The 20681-nt window shown below is 41.7% G+C and overlaps 1 protein-coding gene across 1 annotated transcript; it reads left to right on the forward strand.

Annotated features, from left to right (window-relative positions):
• The first annotated feature begins 1416 nt into the window (after positions 1–1416).
• chrna5 (cholinergic receptor, nicotinic, alpha 5) lies at positions 1417–20319 on the forward strand. The gene is made up of 8 exons (XM_021607231.3): positions 1417–1942; positions 2163–2318; positions 7398–7549; positions 9117–9161; positions 14504–14613; positions 18499–18676; positions 18838–19569; positions 19877–20319. The coding sequence occupies exons 2-8, from the start codon at positions 2240–2242 to the stop codon at positions 20033–20035; spliced, it is 1455 nt and encodes a 484-aa protein (XP_021462906.1). The 5' UTR covers positions 1417–1942; positions 2163–2239; the 3' UTR covers positions 20036–20319.
• Positions 20320–20681: the final 362 nt, after the last annotated feature.

A 20681-nucleotide genomic window follows, 5' to 3' on the forward strand; every position in this document is an offset into this window, starting at 1 on the left:
TTCACGTTTCGTTTTGTTATTTTGTTAGTTTGTTCAGTGTTCATTCTTTAAATAAATAAGAATGTACACATACCACGCTGCGCCTTGGTCCGATCCTTATAATGAACGTGACAGCTATATAGTAGTGCTATACAGTAGGGCTATACAGTAGGGCTATATAGTAGGGCTATATAGTAGTGCCTTACAGTAGTGCCTTATAGTTGTGCTATACAGTAGTGCTATACAGTAGTGCTATACAGTAATGCTGTATAGTAGTGCTATACAGTAGTGCTATACGGTAGTGCCTTATAGTTGTGCTATACAGTAGTGCTATACTGTAATGCTATACTGTAGTATATGACATGTGAATAGAGTCTGAGGATATTAATACTGTACACCTAGGCGTATGCCAAGATGTGTTTTTTAAATACTGATTTGGTTTTGAACTTCTGATGCAGTCTGATGCAGTCTTGAACATTTGATGCAGTCTGCAGTCTGGGTACTATCTTTGAGCCTAGTAAAGATGTAGGTGACATTATTCGACCTTTTATTCAATAAAAACAAACCAAGCTTGAATAAGCTATATTAAAGCTATATTAATTCAAACAAAGTGTTAGCCAATTTTTTCCACTGGTTTGTTATGCCAACATGAAAATATGAACTAAGACACACAAATTAATAATAAGACAAGACCGAGACATACATAGAGAAAGAGATGTGGACAAAGGAGAATATGTGGCAGGCTAATGTGGTTACAGTGTTTCTATAGAAAGCTCAGTCTAATGGAAGATGGAGACAGAGCTTAGTAATAGACAAGCCGCCATCATCGTGTCTCCCAGCGGAGGGGGAGAGGGGAGGAGGAGGGGAGAGGAGGGAAAGAGTGGTAGGCTGGCTGCTCCATACAGTATTACCACTTCTCCACACACACCTTGACCCATGGGCTAGGCAGAAGAGCTTTTTTCCTTCCAGCATTTTCCATTTGCTGTCACTCTCACAAGGCGTAATCATCATAGACCCGTGTCTCACACTAGATGGCGTCACTCCTACACAATGCTCGTCCCTCAACCCATCAGTGCAGACGGCTGTCAAATATATGATGTGAGACAATACATCATAGACATGATGGCGTTATGTGACTCACAGACATGCATACACACACACACACACACAAAATAACATCTCAAAATCTGAATATTCTCTTCCCACAGGTACTCCAGCTACTATAGTATCAGGGGTATGGATGCTGTTTATTAGAGAAGCTCTCAACACACACATACAGATACACACATGCTCCTCCATCCCTATTAACCCTGCCATTAAACCTGAAGCAACCGCCTTAAGTTACCTTAGTTAGACGTATGGCTGAGGCAAACTCGCTGCTAGCCACTGTCTGTGGGGAGAGAAAAAGAGAGAACAACATCAGTGTGCTGGATCTATATAGGTAGAGCTGCTAGGGCAGGGCTTGCAGTGTAGACACTTGGCTGTGGATAGGCTACAGGCTGCAGGCAGTGTGCTGCTGGGGAAGATACCTGATAGTGATTAGTGATCAGACTCTTCTGGGAGAGAGAGGGGGGCTGGCTTTCTGGAGGAGGTTGAGGAGGAGGAGGAGGCGAAGGAGGAGAGAGAGGAGAGAAAGGGGGGCTGGTTTTCTGGAGGAGGTTGAGGAGGAGGAAAAGGAGGAGAGAGAGGAGAGAGAGCGTGCTACCGTTCATTTAGAGGCAGCAGCAAGAGACTGAAGCATCGTCTGTCTGAGCTGAGGCAGGGCTGCATGGAATGGAGGAAAACTAGAGAGCAGCGCTGCTTGTCTGTCTGCCGACACACTGTCTGGACTCTCACGCTGCATTCAGGATAGATTGTGTGTTGAGTGGATGATAGGAATAGAGGATGCAGGTCTGATGTGCACAGTATGTCTGTTTGTGATCATATGTGAATGGGTTTGTGTGTGTTCACTACATCCAAGCAGGTGAGTGTAATGTGTTCGCATGTACACTGTTGTGCATGTGTGTATTTGTGAAATGTGTAAGATGAAATGTGTGTGTTTGCAAATGTGCAAATTAGTTTCTATGTGTATGCAGTGCGTATCTGTATCCATGTTTGTGTGTACATGTAAGGTATCTAAACTGATGCATACATATCCCATAACTTCCTCTGTTTGTGCACTGTGTTGTGCTGTGTTTTCCTAGACTCTAGTTGTGTTGTAGTCATGGCTGCCTGAGGGACTGCTCCCTGGCTGTGTGGATCTGGAGCCCCCTCTGATATCATGCTGAGAGTTGGGCCAGCGGCCACCACTCTACTCCTGCTGCTGTCATACTGCTGCTGCCACCTGTGTCACTCTCTGGGTAAGTTCTCCTCACAGTACCACCATGGAGGACATGAAAGACACTCTCAGAGTGATGGGCCATCAGAGATGTTATCAGTCTGAGAGATACCCACTCTGCACAACTAGGATCATCTACTGGGAACAGAATGATAAGGAGATGAGCAGCAGGGCAGATGGAAAATCTGAGGGTGGGAGATAGTGAAGAGGCAACACCAGCTGAGACTAATATTAAATTAAAAGAGGAACTGATGAGGGATGGTCATTAACAGATGGGCTGAGTAATGTCAGTATGACCACTCAATATATTCAAACCTAATTTCCCTTTTAAGTAGATTTCTAATCAAACTGTATGGTCTCAGAGACTTTGCCAACCTTTGTTATGAAAGTGAGTGATTTGGTTTCCTGCTCTCAGTTAATTCAGTATATATGATACGCAGCCCTGTCTGGTTTAGTGCAGTAATTTCCTGTGGTTGGTGACCTTCTGTTCAGCTGGGAGAGGTGATGAGCTGAATAAGGGAAGAAATATCTCTATTAACGACTTGGGGAAAGAACCTCAGAGTTCTAATAACTCTGTCCAGTCAATATCAGAAATATAAGCTGGCCAGCCCAGATAGCTCCACACGGCTGCCTCCTCCATGCCAACCTGTGCAGAAACAGGATTGATTCTCGTTTGACGCTCACTGTAATTTGTTTTGAATAAGAGCGTTAGCGTCTGCTAAATAACTAAAATGGAAACATGTAATGGAGCTCCTCTTATGAAATTATGTCCTGGGTTAAATAACATGGGCTGTGTAGACAGCAGAAGAGGGTTAGGAGATGTGTAAGGTCACAGATTTTAATCTGTCATCTCTTGGGGTGTTTTTGTAAACCCCACATTTTCGAGGTGAATCATAAAATATTCACATCTTTCATCAGTACAGTACACAGCCAGGGATCCTCTGGAGAGATAGACTGGCCTAATGCCTCACTGGCCACACAATCAGGTTACACTAATTGTAGATACACTACCGTTCAAAAGTTTGGGGTCACTTACAAATGTCCTTTTTTTTTAAATGAAAGCAATTTTTTTGTCCATTTAAATAACATAAAATTGATCAGAAGTACAGTGTAGACATTGCTAATGTTGTAAATTACTATTTTAATGGAATATCTACATTGGTGTACAGAGGCCCATTATCAGCAACCATCACTCCTGTGTTCCAATGGCACGTTGTGTGAGCTAATCCAAGTGTATTATTTTAAAAGGCTAGTTGATCATTAGAAAACCCTTTTGCAATTATGTTAGCACAGCTGAAAACTGTTATTCTGATTAAAGAAGCAATAAAACTGGCCTTCTTTAGACTAGTTGAGTATCTGGAGAAACGATTACAGGCTCAAAATGGACAAAAACAAATAACGTATTCTTCTGAAACTCGTCAGTCTATTCTTGTTCTGAGAAATAAAGGCTATTCCTTGCAAGAAATTGCCAAGAAACTGAAGCTCTTGTACAACGCTGTGTACTACTCCCTTCACAGAACAGCGCAAACGGTCTCTAACCAGAATAGAAAGAGGAGTGGGAGGCCCCGGTGCACAACTGAGCAAGAGGACAAGTACATTAGAGTGTCTAGTTTGAAAAACAGACTCCTCACAAGTCCTCAACTGGCAACTTCATTAAATAGTACCCGCAAAACACGAGTCTCAAAGTCAACAGTGAAGAGGCGACTCCGGGATGCTGGCCTTCTAGGCAGAGTTCCTCTGTCCAGTGTCTGTGTTCTTTTGCCCATCTTAATCTTTTATTTTTATTGGCCAGTCTGAGATGTGGCTTTTTCTTTGCAACTCTGCCTAGAAGGCCAGCAGAAGAAAGGTCTTTGTTTCTGGCCATTTTGAGCCGGTAACCAAACCCACAAATGCTGATGCTCCAGATACTCAACTAGTCTAAAGAAGAATAGTTTTATTGCTTCTTTAATCAGAACATCAGTTTTCAGCTGTGCTAACATAATTGCAAAAGGGTTTTCTAATATTAGAACGCCTATGTAGATATTCCATTAAATTTCACCTTTATTTAACCAGGTAGGTTAGTTGAGAACAAGTTCTCATTTACAACTGTGATCTGGCCAAGACAAAGCAAAGCAGTTCGACACATACAACAACACAGTTACACATGAAATGAACAAACATACAGTCAATAATACAGTAGAAAAAGTATATATACAGTGTGTGCATATGAGGTAAGATAAGGGAGGTAAGGCAATAAATAGGCCATTGTGGTGAAGTAATTACAATATAGCAATTAAACACTGGAACGGTAGATGTGCAGAAGATGAATGTGCAAGTAGAGAATCTGGGGTGCAAAGGAGCAAGATAAATAAATAAATACAGTATGGGGATGAGGTAGTTGGATGGGCTATTTACAGATGGGCTATGTACAGGTGCAGTGATCTGTGAGCTGCTCTGACAGCTGGTGCTTAAAGCTAGTGAGGGAGATATGGGTCTCCAGCTTCAGCGATTTTTGCAGTTCGTTCCAGTCATTGGCAGCAGAGAACTGTAAGGAAAGGCAGCCAAAGAGGAATTGGCTTTGGGGGTGACCAGATATACCTGCTGGAGTGCGTGCTACGAGTGGGTGCTGCTATGGTGACTAAAATCTTCCATTTCCAGCTACAATATTAATTTACAACATTAACAATGTCAACACTGTATTTCTGATCAATTTGATGTTATTTTAATGGACAAAAAAATTGCTTTTCTTTCAAAAACAAGGAAATGTCTAAGTGACCTCAAACTTTTGAACATAGTGTAAGACTGAGCATTTATAACACAATCTATACACTGAATTAGATATATTGTGAAGGGTTGGGAAGTGGTCTTTAGATTGTGTTTATCATTCTATCATGACAATGCATGCTGAATTGTTGCTCCACTACAGAAATCAAAGGAAGCAACTATATTGTAGTCCATGTATGTAATGCCTTTGCTCTGTGAGGATTTTCCAGTTGTGCAGACTCTGATTTGATATAGATGTCTTTGCTCAGTTTAAATTAACAGTGTCCCGTGGTTCTCAGCATACTTGCTGGTGTTAGTCTAATGAAGGACAACAGAGTCAGCTGCAGAAGAGATTTAGCACGAGTTGTCTTTACCCACTTAAATGATTTGTATTTCATATAAATCTTATATAAAAAGTATTACTTAGCTCATTGCTAAGTTACTACTTGTAATGACATACAATAGATGATGGTTGTACTGTAAGGTGTTATATGACACATTTTTGGATCATATTTATATTGGTTTTCACAAAGGGTAGTGTTCAGAATCTCCCAGAGAAGCCAGACATGAAGCAGGATTTTCTGCAGGAAGCTGTGCTGAGAGACAGAACGTGTAAAGATGATGAATCTGCTAATCCCAGTGATATTGACTGAGGAGGTCTAAGAATGCTGCTATTGATCCTGAGCCTGAGGATGACACAGGGGTGTTAACTGTAGTCGGCCCCGCATTGGGCCTGTCATCCTCAGGTAAATTTACAGCCATATTGAACGCACATAAAATAAGCCCATAAGCACGTGGGGAATGATTTAAAAGCATTGTGTCCCTCAAGAATTGAATCAATACTTCTTCATTTTCTCTGAGCTGGAGAGCTGTTTCCAGCAGTAATACAGCAACGTTACATCCTTCGTTGGAACTAAAGTGCTGAATATAATAATTGAATACTGAGATTTGCTTGTGCTTAATACTGCATTTACAGAGGCTAACTCTAGATTTCCCTCCCAGTCAGCAGTTGTATGTGGACTAGAGTGACGGCTGATGTCTTTAATATGAAAGGTGCACCTTCGGTCTCTCTCTGTCTAAACACCCAGCTAGTCTTTAGGGGGCACAAAGACCTCACTGTGTCCTTCACACATAAAACGCTTCCTCTATCCAAAGCTCCACCCTCTAGCCTTTCTCTCCATCATCAACCCCCCTAGGGCCTACACCACCAGGCTGTCATGGATACCAGCATGCCACAGAAGCCAGCTGATGCACTGATACAATGAGGTATCCATCAACCACAGTCACAACATCAAATCCATCTGTAATGAAGTTATGGAGAGTGAAACTCATTGGGGCTTCCTTCCTCATAATCCAGATAGAAAACACACGGAGACAAATGAAATTAGACCAGAGCGGGGGATGACTGACTGAGGATTTACAGAGAGAGACACTAAATAGAACAGAGCTGATAGGAAGAAACACATTAGTGTTGGATGATGGTAGGACGCTAACTAGGCAGCCCACACTATTGAAACCTTCCCACCTGACACTAGTGGTGGCATCACACACATGGAACAATGGAGTCATATTTAATCTCTCCATGTCAATGCAGCCGGCAGACAGTGAGTCATCAATTACGGAGGAAATTGGTGCACAAATGCAACTATCTTTAGTTTATACTGTGCCAAACCTTCATTAGCTTTTAAAGGTTTGGACAGCCTTTTATTGCTTGAACCCCAGCCAAGTGACTCTTACCTTTAATCACTGTTAGATTGTTTATAGGCCTACTTCCATGGTGAAGAACTGGGGATGAAGCACCACTCTGTATTGGTAGCAGAGGAGTCTTGTCCAGGGAGGAAGAGGATGATTCATTTGATGGAAAAAACAATAAAACATATTATTCAAAAATCCTCCCTGTAAATAAAATTACACCTCTGTTATACACACCAACATATCTGATCAAACATACTAGTTTGCAGAGAATTCTAACAGGAAGGACACACTTGACCTTGGTCTCCTTCCACGAGGAGTGGAAAACACCAAATCATGAATAAAAGGTATTGACTATGTTGCCATGACAAAGTGACAGTTAGCTTTCTTCCTCTCTGGATAGTGAATGTCTGGTCCTGGTCTGAGGGTAAACAGGGACCAGAGATGTGATTGCCATGATGCTGAGAGCCCTGGGGTGATTTCCTGCACGTAAAACTGGAGATTGATGGGGTTATTGACAAAGTGTCAGGTGCCAGGGACTATGAATCATTGTCAATGTGCTTTAGCTGGGCTGAACAATGGCCATGAGCTGTTACCAGGATAATGCCCCCTGTTAACACGTCGCTGACATGATGCAGGCTAATGTGGTGTTTCCCTGCCTCTATAGGAATCCCTAAACTGTCCTCCTATGCCAAGACAGAGGACAAACTGTTCAAGAACCTCTTCAGAAACTACCAGAAATGGGTGAGGCCTGTGGAATACCTCAACGGCACAGTACGGGTCAGATTTGGACTGGCCATCTCCCAGCTAGTGGACGTGGTGAGAAAAATAGGAATATTATGGGATATTGTGGTTTGTGTCTTCCTGATGATTATTTTGATGTTTGTCAATCCAAGCTGGATTTTCAAGGTAAAGAATCAGTGGAGGAAAAAGTACTCAATTGTCATACTTGAGTAAAAGTAAAGATACCTTAATGGAAAATGACTCAAGTAAAAGTGAAAGTAACCCATGTAAAATACTAAAAGTCTAAAAGTATTTGTTTTAAAATATACTTAAGTATCAAAAGAATAAACCATTTTAAATTCTTAAAATTAAGCATCCCGGATGGCGCAGTGGTTAAGGGTGCTGTACTGCAGCGCCAGCTGTGCCACCAGAGCCTCTGAGTTCACGCCCAGGCTCTGTCGTAACCGGCCACGACTGGGAGGTCTGTGGGGCGACGCACAATTGGCCTAGCTAGTGTGGTTAGGGAGGGGCTGGCCGGTAGGGATATCCTTGTCTCATTGCGCACCAGTGACTCCTTTGGTGGCTTGCTAACCAAGGTAGCCAGGTGCACGGTGTGTCCTCTGACACACTGGTGTGGCTGGCTTCCGGGTTGGATGCGTGCTGTGTTAAGAAGCAGTGTAGCTTGGTTGGGTTGTGTATCGGAGGACGCATTACTTTCAACCTTTGTCTCTCCCGAGCCCGTACGGGAGTTGTAGCGATGAGACAAGATAGTAGCTACTAACAATTGGATACCACAAAATTGGGGTAAAACCGAAAAAATTAAGCAAACCAGACGGCACCGTTTTCTTGTTTTTTAATTTATTTATCAGTAGCACACTCCAGAATGTGTGTTTAGTGAGGCCGTCAGATCAATGGCAGTAGGGAAGACCAGCGATGTTGTCATGTTCATCATAACGAGGAGACCAAGGCGTGATAAGAATACATTCTTCTTTTAATTAAACGAAGAACAAACTGACCGTGACGCTACAATAACAATAACAAGTGCTGACAGGCAACTACACATAGACAATAACCCACCAAACCAAAATTGCAAATGGCAACCTAAATAGGATCCCCAATCAGAGACAACGATAATTCAGGCCACCATAGACCTATAATAAACCTAGACTGACAAACACCCCTAGATATACAAAAAACCCTAAACAGGACTAACAGGCATACCCATCCTCGTCACACCCTGACCTGACCAAAATAATGCATAAAACATAGAAAACTAAGGTCAGGGCGTGACAGATGTTTTCTTCTAAGTGTGTGCATTGGACCATTTTCCTGTCCTGCTAAGAATTCAAAATGTAATGATTACTTTTGGGTGTCAGGGAAAATGTATTGAGTAAAATGTACATTATTTTCTTCAGGAATGTAGTGAAGTAAAAGTAAAAGTAATCAAAAATAAAAACAGCAAAGTACAGATACCCCAAAAAACGACTTGAGTAGTTTAAAGTATTTTTTACTTAAGTACATTACATCACTGCAAAGAATATATCACTATAAATACATTTAGACTCATTTACATTCTGTTTTTTAACACATTTACAAACATACTGACTGTATAACAACACAAAGGTACAGATAAAACCTTTACAGTATGCTCTCTCCATTACAGGACGAGAAGAACCAGTTGATGACAACCAATGTGTGGATGAAACAGGCAAGATCTTAAACATATTTGGGGTATAGGGTAATGGGGCGGCAGGGTAGCCTAGCCTAGTTACAGCGTTGGAGTAGTAACCGGAAGGTTGCAAGTTCAAATCCCGAAACATCTGTCGTTCTGCCCCTGAACAAGGCAGTTAACCCACGGTTCCTAGGCCGTCATTGAAAATAAGAATTTGTTCTTAACTGACTTGCCTAGTTAAATAAATAATTAATTGATATTACCTGAGAAGCCAGTGTTTGGAGGATAAATTAGCACGGGGGTTGTTAGGCCTGAGTGCTGTTCAATATGTCCTCCAATCACCGTCTTTGAGGTGATTATACGCAGTGCCTTGCGAAAGTATTCGGCCCCCTTGAACTTTGCGACCTTTTGCCACAAACATAAAGATATAAAACTGTATTTTTTGTGAAGAATCAGCAACAAGTGGGACACAATCATGAAGTGGAACGACATTTATTGGATATTTCTAACTTTTTTAACAAATCAAAAACTGAAAAATTGGGCGTGCAAAATTATTCAGCCCCCTTAAGTTAATACTTTGTAGCGCCACCTTTTGCTGCGATTACAGCTGTAAGTCGCTTGGGGTATGTATCTATCAGTTTTGCACATCGAGAGACTGACATTTTTTCCCATTCCTCCTTGCAAAACAGCTCGAGCTCAGTGAGGTTGGATGGAGAGCATTTGTGAACAGCAGTTTTCAGTTCTTTCCACAGATTCTCGATTGGATTCAGGTCTGGACTTTGACTTGGCCATTCTAACACCTGGATATGTTTATTTTTGAACCATTCCATTGTAGATTTTGCTTTATGTTTTGGATCAGTCTTGTTGGAAGACAAATCTCCGTCCCAGTCTCAGGTCTTTTGCAGACTCCATCAGGTTTTCTTCCAGAATGGTCCTGTATTTGGCTCCATCCATCTTCCCATCAATTTTAACCATCTTCCCTGTCCCTGCTGAAGAAAAGCAGGCCCAAACCATGATGCTGCCACCACCATGTTTGACAGTGGGGATGGTGTGTTCAGCTGTGTTGCTTTTACGCCAAACATAACGTTTTGCATTGTTGCCAAAAAGTTCAATTTTGGTTTCATCTGACCAGAGCACCTTCTTCCACATGTTTGGTGTGTCTCCCAGGTGGCTTGTGGCAAACTTTAAACAACACTTTTTATGGATATCTTTAAGAAATGGCTTTCTTCTTGCCACTCTTCCATAAAGGCCAGATTTGTGCAATATACGACTGATTGTTGTCCTATGGACAGAGTCTCCCACCTCAGCTGTAGATCTCTGCAGTTCATCCAGAGTGATCATGGGCCTCTTGGCTGCATCTCTGATCAGTCTTCTCCTTGTATGAGCTGAAAGTTTAGAGGGACGGCTAGGTCTTGGTAGATTTGCAGTGGTCTGATACTCCTTCCATTTCAAAATTATCGCTTGCACAGTGCTCCTTGGGATGTTTAAAGCTTGGGAAATCTTTTTGTATCCAAATCCGGCTTTAAACTTCTTCACAACAGTATCTCGGACCTGCCTGGTGTGTTCCTTGTTCTTCATGATGCTCTCTGCGCTTTTAACGGACCTCTGAGACTATCACAGTGCAGGTGCATTTATACGGAGACTTGATTACACACAGGTGGATTGTCTTTATCATCATTAGTCATTTAGGTCAACATTGGATCATTCAGAGATCCTCACTCATCCTCAGCTGTAATCGCAGCAAAAGGTGGCGCTACAAAGTATTAACTTAAGGGGGCTGAATAATTTTGCACGCCCAATTTTTCAGTTTTTGATTTGTTAAAAAAGTTAGAAATATCCAATAAATGTCGTTCCACTTCATGATTGTGTCCCACTTGTTGCTGATTCTTCACAAAAAAATACAGTTTTATATCTTTATGTTTGAAGCCTGAAATGTGGCAAAAGGTCGCAAAGTTCAAGGGGGCCGAATACTTTCGCAAGGCACTGTATTTAAATAATGATTAGCATATTTTAATTAAAAAGTTATTTTGAGGAATTTATTCATACTATTTCATCGTTCCAGAAGATATAGTCCTGACACAAATCTAGGTGTTTCTACCCAAGTCGGCTGGTTGTTCATTCTATCGGTTTGGTTCTCAGAGACGTGACCCAGTTGTTAAGTATTTTTGTTCTGTATCTATGGATGCGACCCAGTCGTTCGTTTAAGCTGTTTTCTAGTGACATTTATTTGGATACATCCATAACAATGATGATGCGCGATTTCACCTGTCATAGAAAATGTGCTCGCTCGTCAGAACGCTATTGTTCAGAGGAGTTAGCCAACAACAAAGCTAACACAATCACTTCAAACTGAAGCTGGAAAGACCGCAAACTAGCTGCACTTCAATTATTTTACCTGTTTCTAATGACATTTTTTTGTATATATCCCCCCAAAAATTGACTGGCTGAGAAAAGCTGCCTGCTTGTCTGTCTTGTCCCAACTCCTGACCCCTACACCTTCATTACTATGGGACAGCTGGAGATCAAATTTCAAAATTAAATAATGGTACGAATGTCAGAGAGACAAATTGAAAACCAAATGCTAGTCTAAAAGAAATGGGAGACAATGTCTAGGTGCTTTTTACATTGGAGGTCATGTTTATAAATTGTCTGGCTGGGCTGATGAGACAGTGGATTGCAGAGTGAGATTGAACAGTGCAAATAGGCATTTCAACGTCACAGCTTTAGCCGGTGGTAACTTGTGGAATAGACACCGACTGGAATGCGGTTTTAACCAATCAGCGTCCAGGATTAGACCCACCCATTGTACAGTGGGGCAAAAAAGTATTTAGTCAGCCACCAACTGTGCAAGTTCTCCCACTTAAAGATGAGAGAGGCCTGTAATCATAGGTACACTTCAACTATGACAGACAAAATTAGAAAAAAAAATCCAGAAAATCACATTGTAGGATTTTTAATTAATTGATTTGCAAATTATGGTGGAAAATAAGTATTTGGTCAATAACAAAAGTTTATCTCAATACTTTGTTATATACCCTTTGTTGGCAATGACAGAGGTCAAACGTTTTCTGTAAGTCTTCACAAGGTTTTCACACACTGTTGCTGGTATTTTGTCCCATTCCTCCATGCAGATCTCCTCTAGATCAGTGATGTTTTGGGGCTGTTGCTGGGCAACACGGACTTTCAACTGCCTCCAAATATTTTCTATGGGGTTGAGATCTGGAGACTGGCTAGGCCACTCCAGGACCTTGAAATGCTTCTAACGAAGCCACTCCTTCGTTGCCCGGGCGGTGTGTTTGGGATCATTGTCATGCTGAAACACCAAGCCACGTTTCATCTTCAATGCCCTTGCTGATGGAAGGAGGTTTTCACTCAAAATCTCACGATACATGGCCCCATTCATTCTTTCCTTTACAAGGATCAGTCGTCCTGGTCCCTTTACAGAAAAACAGCCCCAAAGCATGATGTTTCCACCCCCATGCTTCACAGTAGGTACGGTGTTCTTTGGATGCAACTCAGCATTCTTTGTCCTCCAAACAAGACAAGTTGAGTTTTTACCAAAAAGTTATATTTTGGTTTCATCTGACCATATGACATTCTCCCAATCTTCTTCTGGATCATCCAAATGCTCTCTAGCAAACTTCAGACATTCAGACACAAACTTCTCATTTTGTCTGTCATAGTTGAAGTGTACCTATGATGACAATAACAGGCCTCTCTCATCTTTTTAAGTGGGAGAACTTGCACAATTGGTGGCTGACTAAATACTTTTTTGCCCCACTGTATAATTCACAACACTCTACAGCAGTGGTTCCCAACCAGAGGTACTAGGACCCCCGGGGGTACTTGGCCTATCCAGAGGGGGTAATTGAAAAGACTCATAAGTCCATAGGGTTACATGCACATAAGCGGGTACTTCAGGGGTACTCCAGGCAAAGCAAAATTCAGTTGGGAGTACAATAACCAAAAAAGGTTGGGAACCACTGCTCTACAGCAGCGTCAGCTAGACACACAAAGGCGACATGGCATTTAGAGTAACAATCAACCTCCCTTCCCCCTGCATGTCCCCTTGTTCTGGTGGCATTTCACGAAAAGCTCACATCTTCATTTCTCCCCACCCTCCTCCACCTTCTCTTGTGCCCACACGAGCCACCCACTTTGCAACTCCCGCCCCCCGGCATCCTGCCTTGCCACCCAGCCCTCTTGGCAGCTTAATTAATATCCTCTGACTGCATCGGCTCTCTGCAGCCAGGGAATCATCACTCCAGACCAGGGTCAGCAGGTCAGCCCTCCCAAGTCTGCCACAATGACAAACAACTCCATGCAAATCAGAGGACAGAGGGCAATAGCTAACACGGCCACAGTGGTGGAAAAAGTACTAAATACTCATACTTGAGTCAAAGTAAAGATACCTTAATAGAAAAAGACTCAAGTAAAAGTGAGTCACCCAATAAAATACTACTTCAGTAAAAGTCTAAAAGTATTTGGTTTTAAATATACTTAAGTATCAAAAGTAAATGTAATTGCTAAAATATACTTAAGTATCGAAAGTAAAAGTATGAATAATTTAAAATTCCTTCTATTAAGCAAACCAGACGGCACAATTTATTTTACAGATAGCCAGGGTCACACTCCAACACTCAGACATTGTTTACAGATAAAGCATTTGTGTCTAGATCAGTGATGTTTTGGGGCTGTTGCTGGGCAACACAGACTTTCAACTGCCTCCAAAGAGTCCGCCAGATCAGAGGCAGTAGGGATGACCAGGGATGTTCTCTTGATAATTGTGCGAATTGGACCATTTTCTGCCCTGCTTATAACGAGTACTTTTGGGTGTCAGGGAAAATGTATGGAGTAAAAAGTACATAATTGTCTTTAGGAATGTAGTGAAGTAAAAATAAAAGCTGTCAAAAATATGTATAAATAGTAAAGTAAAGTTCAGATACACCCAAAAAATACTGAAGTAGTACTTTACACCACTGCATGGCCACATCTATTTGTCAGCGGTGAATGAGGACATAAGGTTGAAGATATTGCTCTGTCCACATCAGTGCTTCTCTCCTACTATCTACTTTATTTGTTTCTTTAACCTGTCTCCTCCCCTTCATCTACACTGATTGAAGTGGATTCAACAAGTGACATCAACAAGGGATCATAGCTTTCACCTGGATTCACCTGGTCAGTCTATGTCCTGGAAAGAGCAGGTGTTCTTAATGTTTTGTACACTCAGTATATGGTGTAGTGCAATCAAATGTCTCTCATGAGGAGAAAAGTAATTCATGGCGAGCTCCAGCAGCAGTCTTGTCAAATGGATCCGCTTGTAAAAAGAAATGACTCATCCCCCCCTCTCTCTCTCTCTCTCTCTCTCTCCTGTTTAGGAATGGTTGGACATGAAGCTACGCTGGGACCCTGATGACTACCTGGGCATCACTAACATCAGAGTCCCCTCGGACTCCATCTGGATCCCAGACATTGTGCTCTATGACAAGTAAGTACCATGCCCAACAGACTGCCAACAGTAGAACAAAAGATGGCACTGATATTGAACTAACACTTTCGGTGCAATATAATCTCCACATTAGGGTTGCAAAGGGAGGGTATATTACCAGTGCTTGATTTGGGCCGTAGCTGTCCGGAACGCCGTACTAGCACAACGTACAGCTCCTCTTTAAAAACAAAGTTGCCTTTCGCTGGCCCAGATTCACACACCGAGCCAAAAAAGGTTGATCAAATCTGAATGAAGGTGGGATCTTCATTGAATAGCAATGGCGAGTTTCTGCTTTGTTCAAGTTTATTTGTCGCTAGTCTCTGAATCTGTGAGTGCCAATATAGGCTGTTCGAGATAGCGCAGATTGAAAAAGTGCTAGGCTGAATGGCATGAATCCTGCTCCAAATTGTCAAACGAGGGTTTGTAAGGTAATGAAAAGTAATGGAAATTAGTTGAATAACTGTTTCGAATGTAATTCAAAAAAGCACACTTTTAAATATGGTCAATCAATAAAAATAACTACATATCAGCCATTATCGGAATGACCCTTCAGTGCATGTCTGTGGTGTTGCGTGTGTGCCAGTGTGGGGTTGCGTGTGTGCCAGTGTGATGTTGCCCGAGGAGAGAGAGAGCGCGACATTCCAGCAGCAGGTATTCCATAATGACAGACAGACTAACTAGATCACCAATTCAAAATATACAGTGCCTTGCGAAAGTATTCGGCCCCCTTGAACTTTGCGACCTTTTGCCACATTTCAGGCTTCAAACATAAAGATATAAAACTGTATTTTTTTGTGAAGAATCAACAACAAGTGGGACACAATCGTGAAGTGGAATGACATTTATTGGATATTTCTAACTTTTTTAACAAATCAAAAACTGAAAAATTGGGCGTGCAAAATTATTCAGCCCCTTTACTTTCAGTGCAGCAAACTCTCTCCAGAAGTTCAGTGAGGATCTCTGAATGATCCAACGTTGACCTAAATGACTAATGATGATAAATACAATCCACCTGTGTGTAATCAAGTCTCCGTATAAATGCACCTGCACTGTGATAGTCTCAGAGGTCCGTTAAAAGCGCAGAGAGCATCATGAAGAACAAGGAACACACCAGGCAGGTCCGAGATACTGTTGTGAAGAAGTTTAAAGCCGGATTTGGATACAAAAAGATTTCCCAAGCTTTAAACATCCCAAGGAGCATTGTGCAAGCGATAATATTGAAATGGAAGGAGTATCAGACCACTGCAAATCTACCAAGACCTGGCCGTCCCTCTAAACTTTAAGCTCATACAAGGAGAAGACTGATCAGAGATGCAGCCAAGAGGCCCATGATCACTCTGGATGAACTGCAGAGATCTACAGCTGAGGTGGGAGACTCTGTCCATAGGACAACAATCAGTCGAATATTGCACAAATCTGGCCTTTATGGAAGAGTGGCAAGAAGAAAGCCATTTCTTAAAGATATCCATAAAAAGTGTTGTTTAAAGTTTGCCACAAGCCACATGGGAGACACACCAAACATGTGGAAGAAGGTGCTCTGGTCAGATGAAACCAAAATTGAACTTTTTGGCAACAATGCAAAACGTTATGTTTGGCGTAAAAGCAACACAGCTGAACACACCATCCTCACTGTCAAACATGGTGGTGGCAGCATCATGGTTTGGGCCTGCTTTTCTTCAGCAGGGACAGGGAAGATGGTTAAAATTGATGGGAAGATGGATGGAGCCAAATACAGGACCATTCTGGAAGAAAACCTGATGGAGTCTGCAAAAGACCTGAGACTGGGACGGAGATTTGTCTTCCAACAAGACAACGATCCAAAACATAAAGCAAAATCTACAATGGAATGGTTCAAAAATAAACATATCCAGGTGTTAGAATGGCCAAGTCAAAGTCCAGACCTGAATCCAATCGAGAATCTGTGGAAAGAACTGAAAACTGCTGTTCACAAATGCTCTCCATCCAACCTCACTGAGCTCGAGCTGTTTTGCAAGGAGGAATGGGAAAAAATGTCAGTCTCTCGATGTGCAAAACTGATAGAGACATACCCCAAGCGACTTACAGCTGTAATCGCAGCAAAAGGTGGCGCTACAAAGTATTACCTTAAGGGGGCTGAATAATTTTGCACGCCCAATTGTTCAGTTTTTGATTTGTTAAAAAAGTTAGAAATATCCAATAAATGTCGTTCCACTTCATGATTGTGTCCCACTTGTTGTTGATTCTTCACAAAAAAATACAGTTTTATATCTTTATGTTTGAAGCCTGAAATGTGGCAAAAGGTCGCAAAGTTCAAGGGGGCCGAATACTTTCGCAAGGCACTGTAACTTGTAGCAGTTATCTCGCTAGTTAACTAACTTATAGCTAACTAAGCATTAATTTCGTTGTTGCCTTTCCACCGGCACTGTAGAGCCTATCTGCAATGTTAAACAACTGGGATTCCCCTCTATTAAACAGTAGACATGTAATTGCGGCAACGTAAAAATATTCTAAGAAATTGACAAATACATTTTTGTGCATAGATCTCCCTCAAAACATAAATATGTGTGCCTTATATATAAACATATCTAGTTAATACCTTGCTTTGAAGAAGCCTACCTTATCCATTTGTTGAATGAGAGAATCATTTTATAGAGACAAAAGTATTTGGTTGTAATGTTGAAAAAGCCAAGCCTGCACACCCTGCTCTCCAGATAGAGAGTTGACCACATGTTGACAACATGTGACTAACAGTCCATCTCTATCTGGGGGGCTACGTGCCTTGATCAAGGGCACAACAGCAGGAGAAAGACGTGGTAGGTCTACATGGAATCAGACACTTCATCTTTCCAGTGTCAATAATGCTTACTTTTTCATGTAAGCTATAATAATAGTCATGATTTTTTTTTAGTTGAAGGTCATATAGAAGTAATGGAAAATGAGTTTAATCCACTAACAGTGAATAATCAGAGGTCTCTATAACATAATCTCTAATGTACCGACTTGGAATAATACAGCTCCTACACTGCTTCCATCCCAAGTCAAGCACTGCATAATACTGGAAACTTTCTAAGTTTACCAGTAAACTACCAGAATTTTGGTATGTTTCATGGATTTTATGTAATCTATTACAAGACATCTAGTTGCCCTTTTGGGTACTTCAGATTATCACAGGCGTCTGTAACAATCTCTGGCCCTCTGTGGCTGTTTTTACACAGGAAGCCCAATTCTGATATTTTTTCTACTAATTGGTCTTTTGATCAATCACATCAGATCTTTTCACATCAGATCTTTTTCAGAGTTGATCTGATGGTTCAAAAGACCAATGAATTAAAACAGTCGGAATTGTGTAAATGCAGTCATAAAATAGAATGACAAAGCTGTAAAACATTAACCTAAATATAAACCATAAACTTAGTGAATACCATTGGTGTTTAATATGAGGGTTTCAACATTTTTTACTATGTCAGTATGTGTTTGTTGTCAGTGTTTTGGCGTCAAACTGGTGGCAGTTGTGTTGCAGAGTTAATTGAAAAGAATGCTTTTGTTGATGAAATGTTTTTTTTTTATTAATTAGGTTATTTTCTCTTGAACCGTATGGTCTATCTACTAGAAACTCATGGACAATATGGACACAGATATAATACATTAATACTATATATTCATCATTTTTTTTAAATACGTTTTTCAAGTATAAATTACGAAAGTTACGATAGATTTCCATAGATTGTCTGTTAAATACCAAAATTGATGATTCCAGTAACTTTGGGAAATTACCGGTAGCTTTTGCAACCCTACACAGCATAGACTATATTTTGAACAGCACAAATTCAATTAATCCAACACATCAAGAAAAGCCTGATTCAACCTCGTAGACGATAAACAGATGTTAACCCTTTCCTCTAACAGTGCCGATGGACGTTTTGAGGGCTCTGTCACCAAGGCTGTTGTTAAGTATGATGGCACCATCATCTGGACACAGCCCGCTAACTACAAGTCAGCCTGCATCATCGATGTCACCTTCTTCCCCTTTGACCTGCAGAACTGCTCCATGAAGTTTGGCTCCTGGACCTATGATGGCTCACAGGTTGTATAGCCTACACAGCATTGTGAAACAGTCTACAGTATAGTAATGACCATACAGTCTTTAATTGATGTCAGAAATGTGTTAATCTCTTGTTTATACTTTGGGGAGTTGAAGGGAAGATACGTCTGTTGATGTTTCATCTTTTCTAATTCATTCAATAGGTTGACATCCTCCTGGAGGACTTCCATGTAGATAAGAGGGACTACTTTGACAATGGTGAATGGGAGATAGTGAAAGCGACAGGCAGCCGTGGTCTGAGGATGGACGGTCCCTGCCACTTCCCCTTCATCACCTACTCCTTTATCATCCGTAGACTGCCGCTCTTCTACACCCTCTTCCTCATTATCCCCTGTATCGGCCTTTCCTTCCTCACCATCCTGGTCTTCTACCTGCCCTCCAACGGCGGGGAGAAGATCTCCCTGTGCACCTCTGTGCTGGTGTCCCTCACCGTCTTCCTGCTCGTGATCGAGGAGATTATTCCGTCCTCCTCCAAGGTCATCCCTCTTATCGGGGAGTACCTGGTGTTCACCATGATCTTTGTCACGCTCTCAATTGTCATCACCGTCTTCGCTATCAACATCCACCACCGCTCCTCATCCACGCACCAAGGCATGGCGCCCTGGGTGCGCCGTATCTTCCTGCACAAGCTGCCTAAGCTGCTGTGTATGCGCAGCCACGTGGACCGCTATGCTACCCCAGGCGGGGCCAGGGAAGGACTGACAGGGAGAGAGTGGGCAGGACTGGCAAGAAGAGAGGGGGTAGTAGGGGGCATTACGAAGGGTTGTTCACCAGAGTCCACCCCTCATCTCTCCTCTAGGAATAACCTGCAGGCTGCTTTGGATTCTATCCGCTACATCACCATGCATGTGGTCAAGGAGAACGAGGTCAGAGAGGTAAGATCCCATTGAGTTACAGAGAATCAGTCTGTCCCTCAGTATCAATGACAAAGTTGGCATGAGAGAATATTGTGTTTGTTTGTTATGACTTGAACACCATTCAAAATCAATTCTATAGTACTGAATTTAGGTTTTTGAAGTCTTACTGTAATTCTCTCTATATATTCATCATCTCCATACTGTATATTTGTCTCCATCCTCTGCTTGTCACATGCAACTGCACCTCTGAGTGCAAAGCCCTCCCAGCCTGTGTCAACGAGGTCATGTGTTGGTGTCTGAAGGGCGTTTTGGTCTCTCTCTCCAGGTGGTGCAGGACTGGAAGTTTGTGGCTCAAGTTCTGGATCGTGTGTTCCTGTGGACCTTTCTCCTGGTCTCAGTACTGGGCTCTGCTCTGCTCTTCATCCCTGTCATCTACAAATGGGCAAACATCATCGTCCCCAACCATGCAGGTGGCAGCGGATAAGACTAAACTGAGACTAAGTGCACTGAGCACAATAATTTCAGAGACACTACAGTCAGTGCAGATAAAGAGACACTTACTCACGTGGGTGTGGGAGACCAGTTATAATTGCAATGGATTCTAGTTCCATCATGATTTTTGATTTGTGTAAATTAATGAGGGATTATTGTCTCTATGTTGCTGTATCTGTTTATAGATTAAATTAACAATCAATTGTTTTATATTCTGAAAGGAGGATACCTCCCTATAGGCATATCTCACAAAGTAAAGTATAACAATGAATACAATTCTCCAGGTTACTGTCTTTCTTGCCTCTGAAAAACAGGCTTCTCACAGTTAAGGAGACAGGATTATGGAAGGCTGGCCACATGAGACTAGCTAATAGTTAACAGGTGTTAATTCATAACTTTTAATTCACCCTTTTGTAAATAAGTGTACAGTACCCTTTACCATTAATTACCCTTTTATATATATGACCCATTACCTTTTATGTTTAAGTCAACATTAACCTTGTAACGGCTTTCCTCCTCTTCGTCTGAGGAGGAGTAGTAAGGATCGGACCAATACACAGCGTGGTAAGTGTCCATGACATTTTAATAATCACTGAACACGACAAAATACAAAAATAACAAAGTGAATGAAAACGGAA

This window comes from Oncorhynchus mykiss, chromosome 6 (genome assembly GCF_057628025.1).
Source record: "Oncorhynchus mykiss isolate SJ-2025 chromosome 6, ASM5762802v1, whole genome shotgun sequence".
NCBI lineage: Eukaryota > Metazoa > Chordata > Actinopteri > Salmoniformes > Salmonidae > Oncorhynchus > Oncorhynchus mykiss.

Coding starts and splice junctions, on each gene's coding strand:
- chrna5 (XM_021607231.3), top strand. CDS start 2,240: ATGCTGAGAGTTGGGCCAGCGGCCACCACTCTACTCCTGCTGCTGTCA. Junction 9,162..14,503: donor CCAATGTGTGGATGAAACAG/GCAAGATCTTAA, acceptor TCTCCTGTTTAG/GAATGGTTGGACATGAAGCT. Junction 18,677..18,837: donor GGACCTATGATGGCTCACAG/GTTGTATAGCCT, acceptor TTCATTCAATAG/GTTGACATCCTCCTGGAGGA.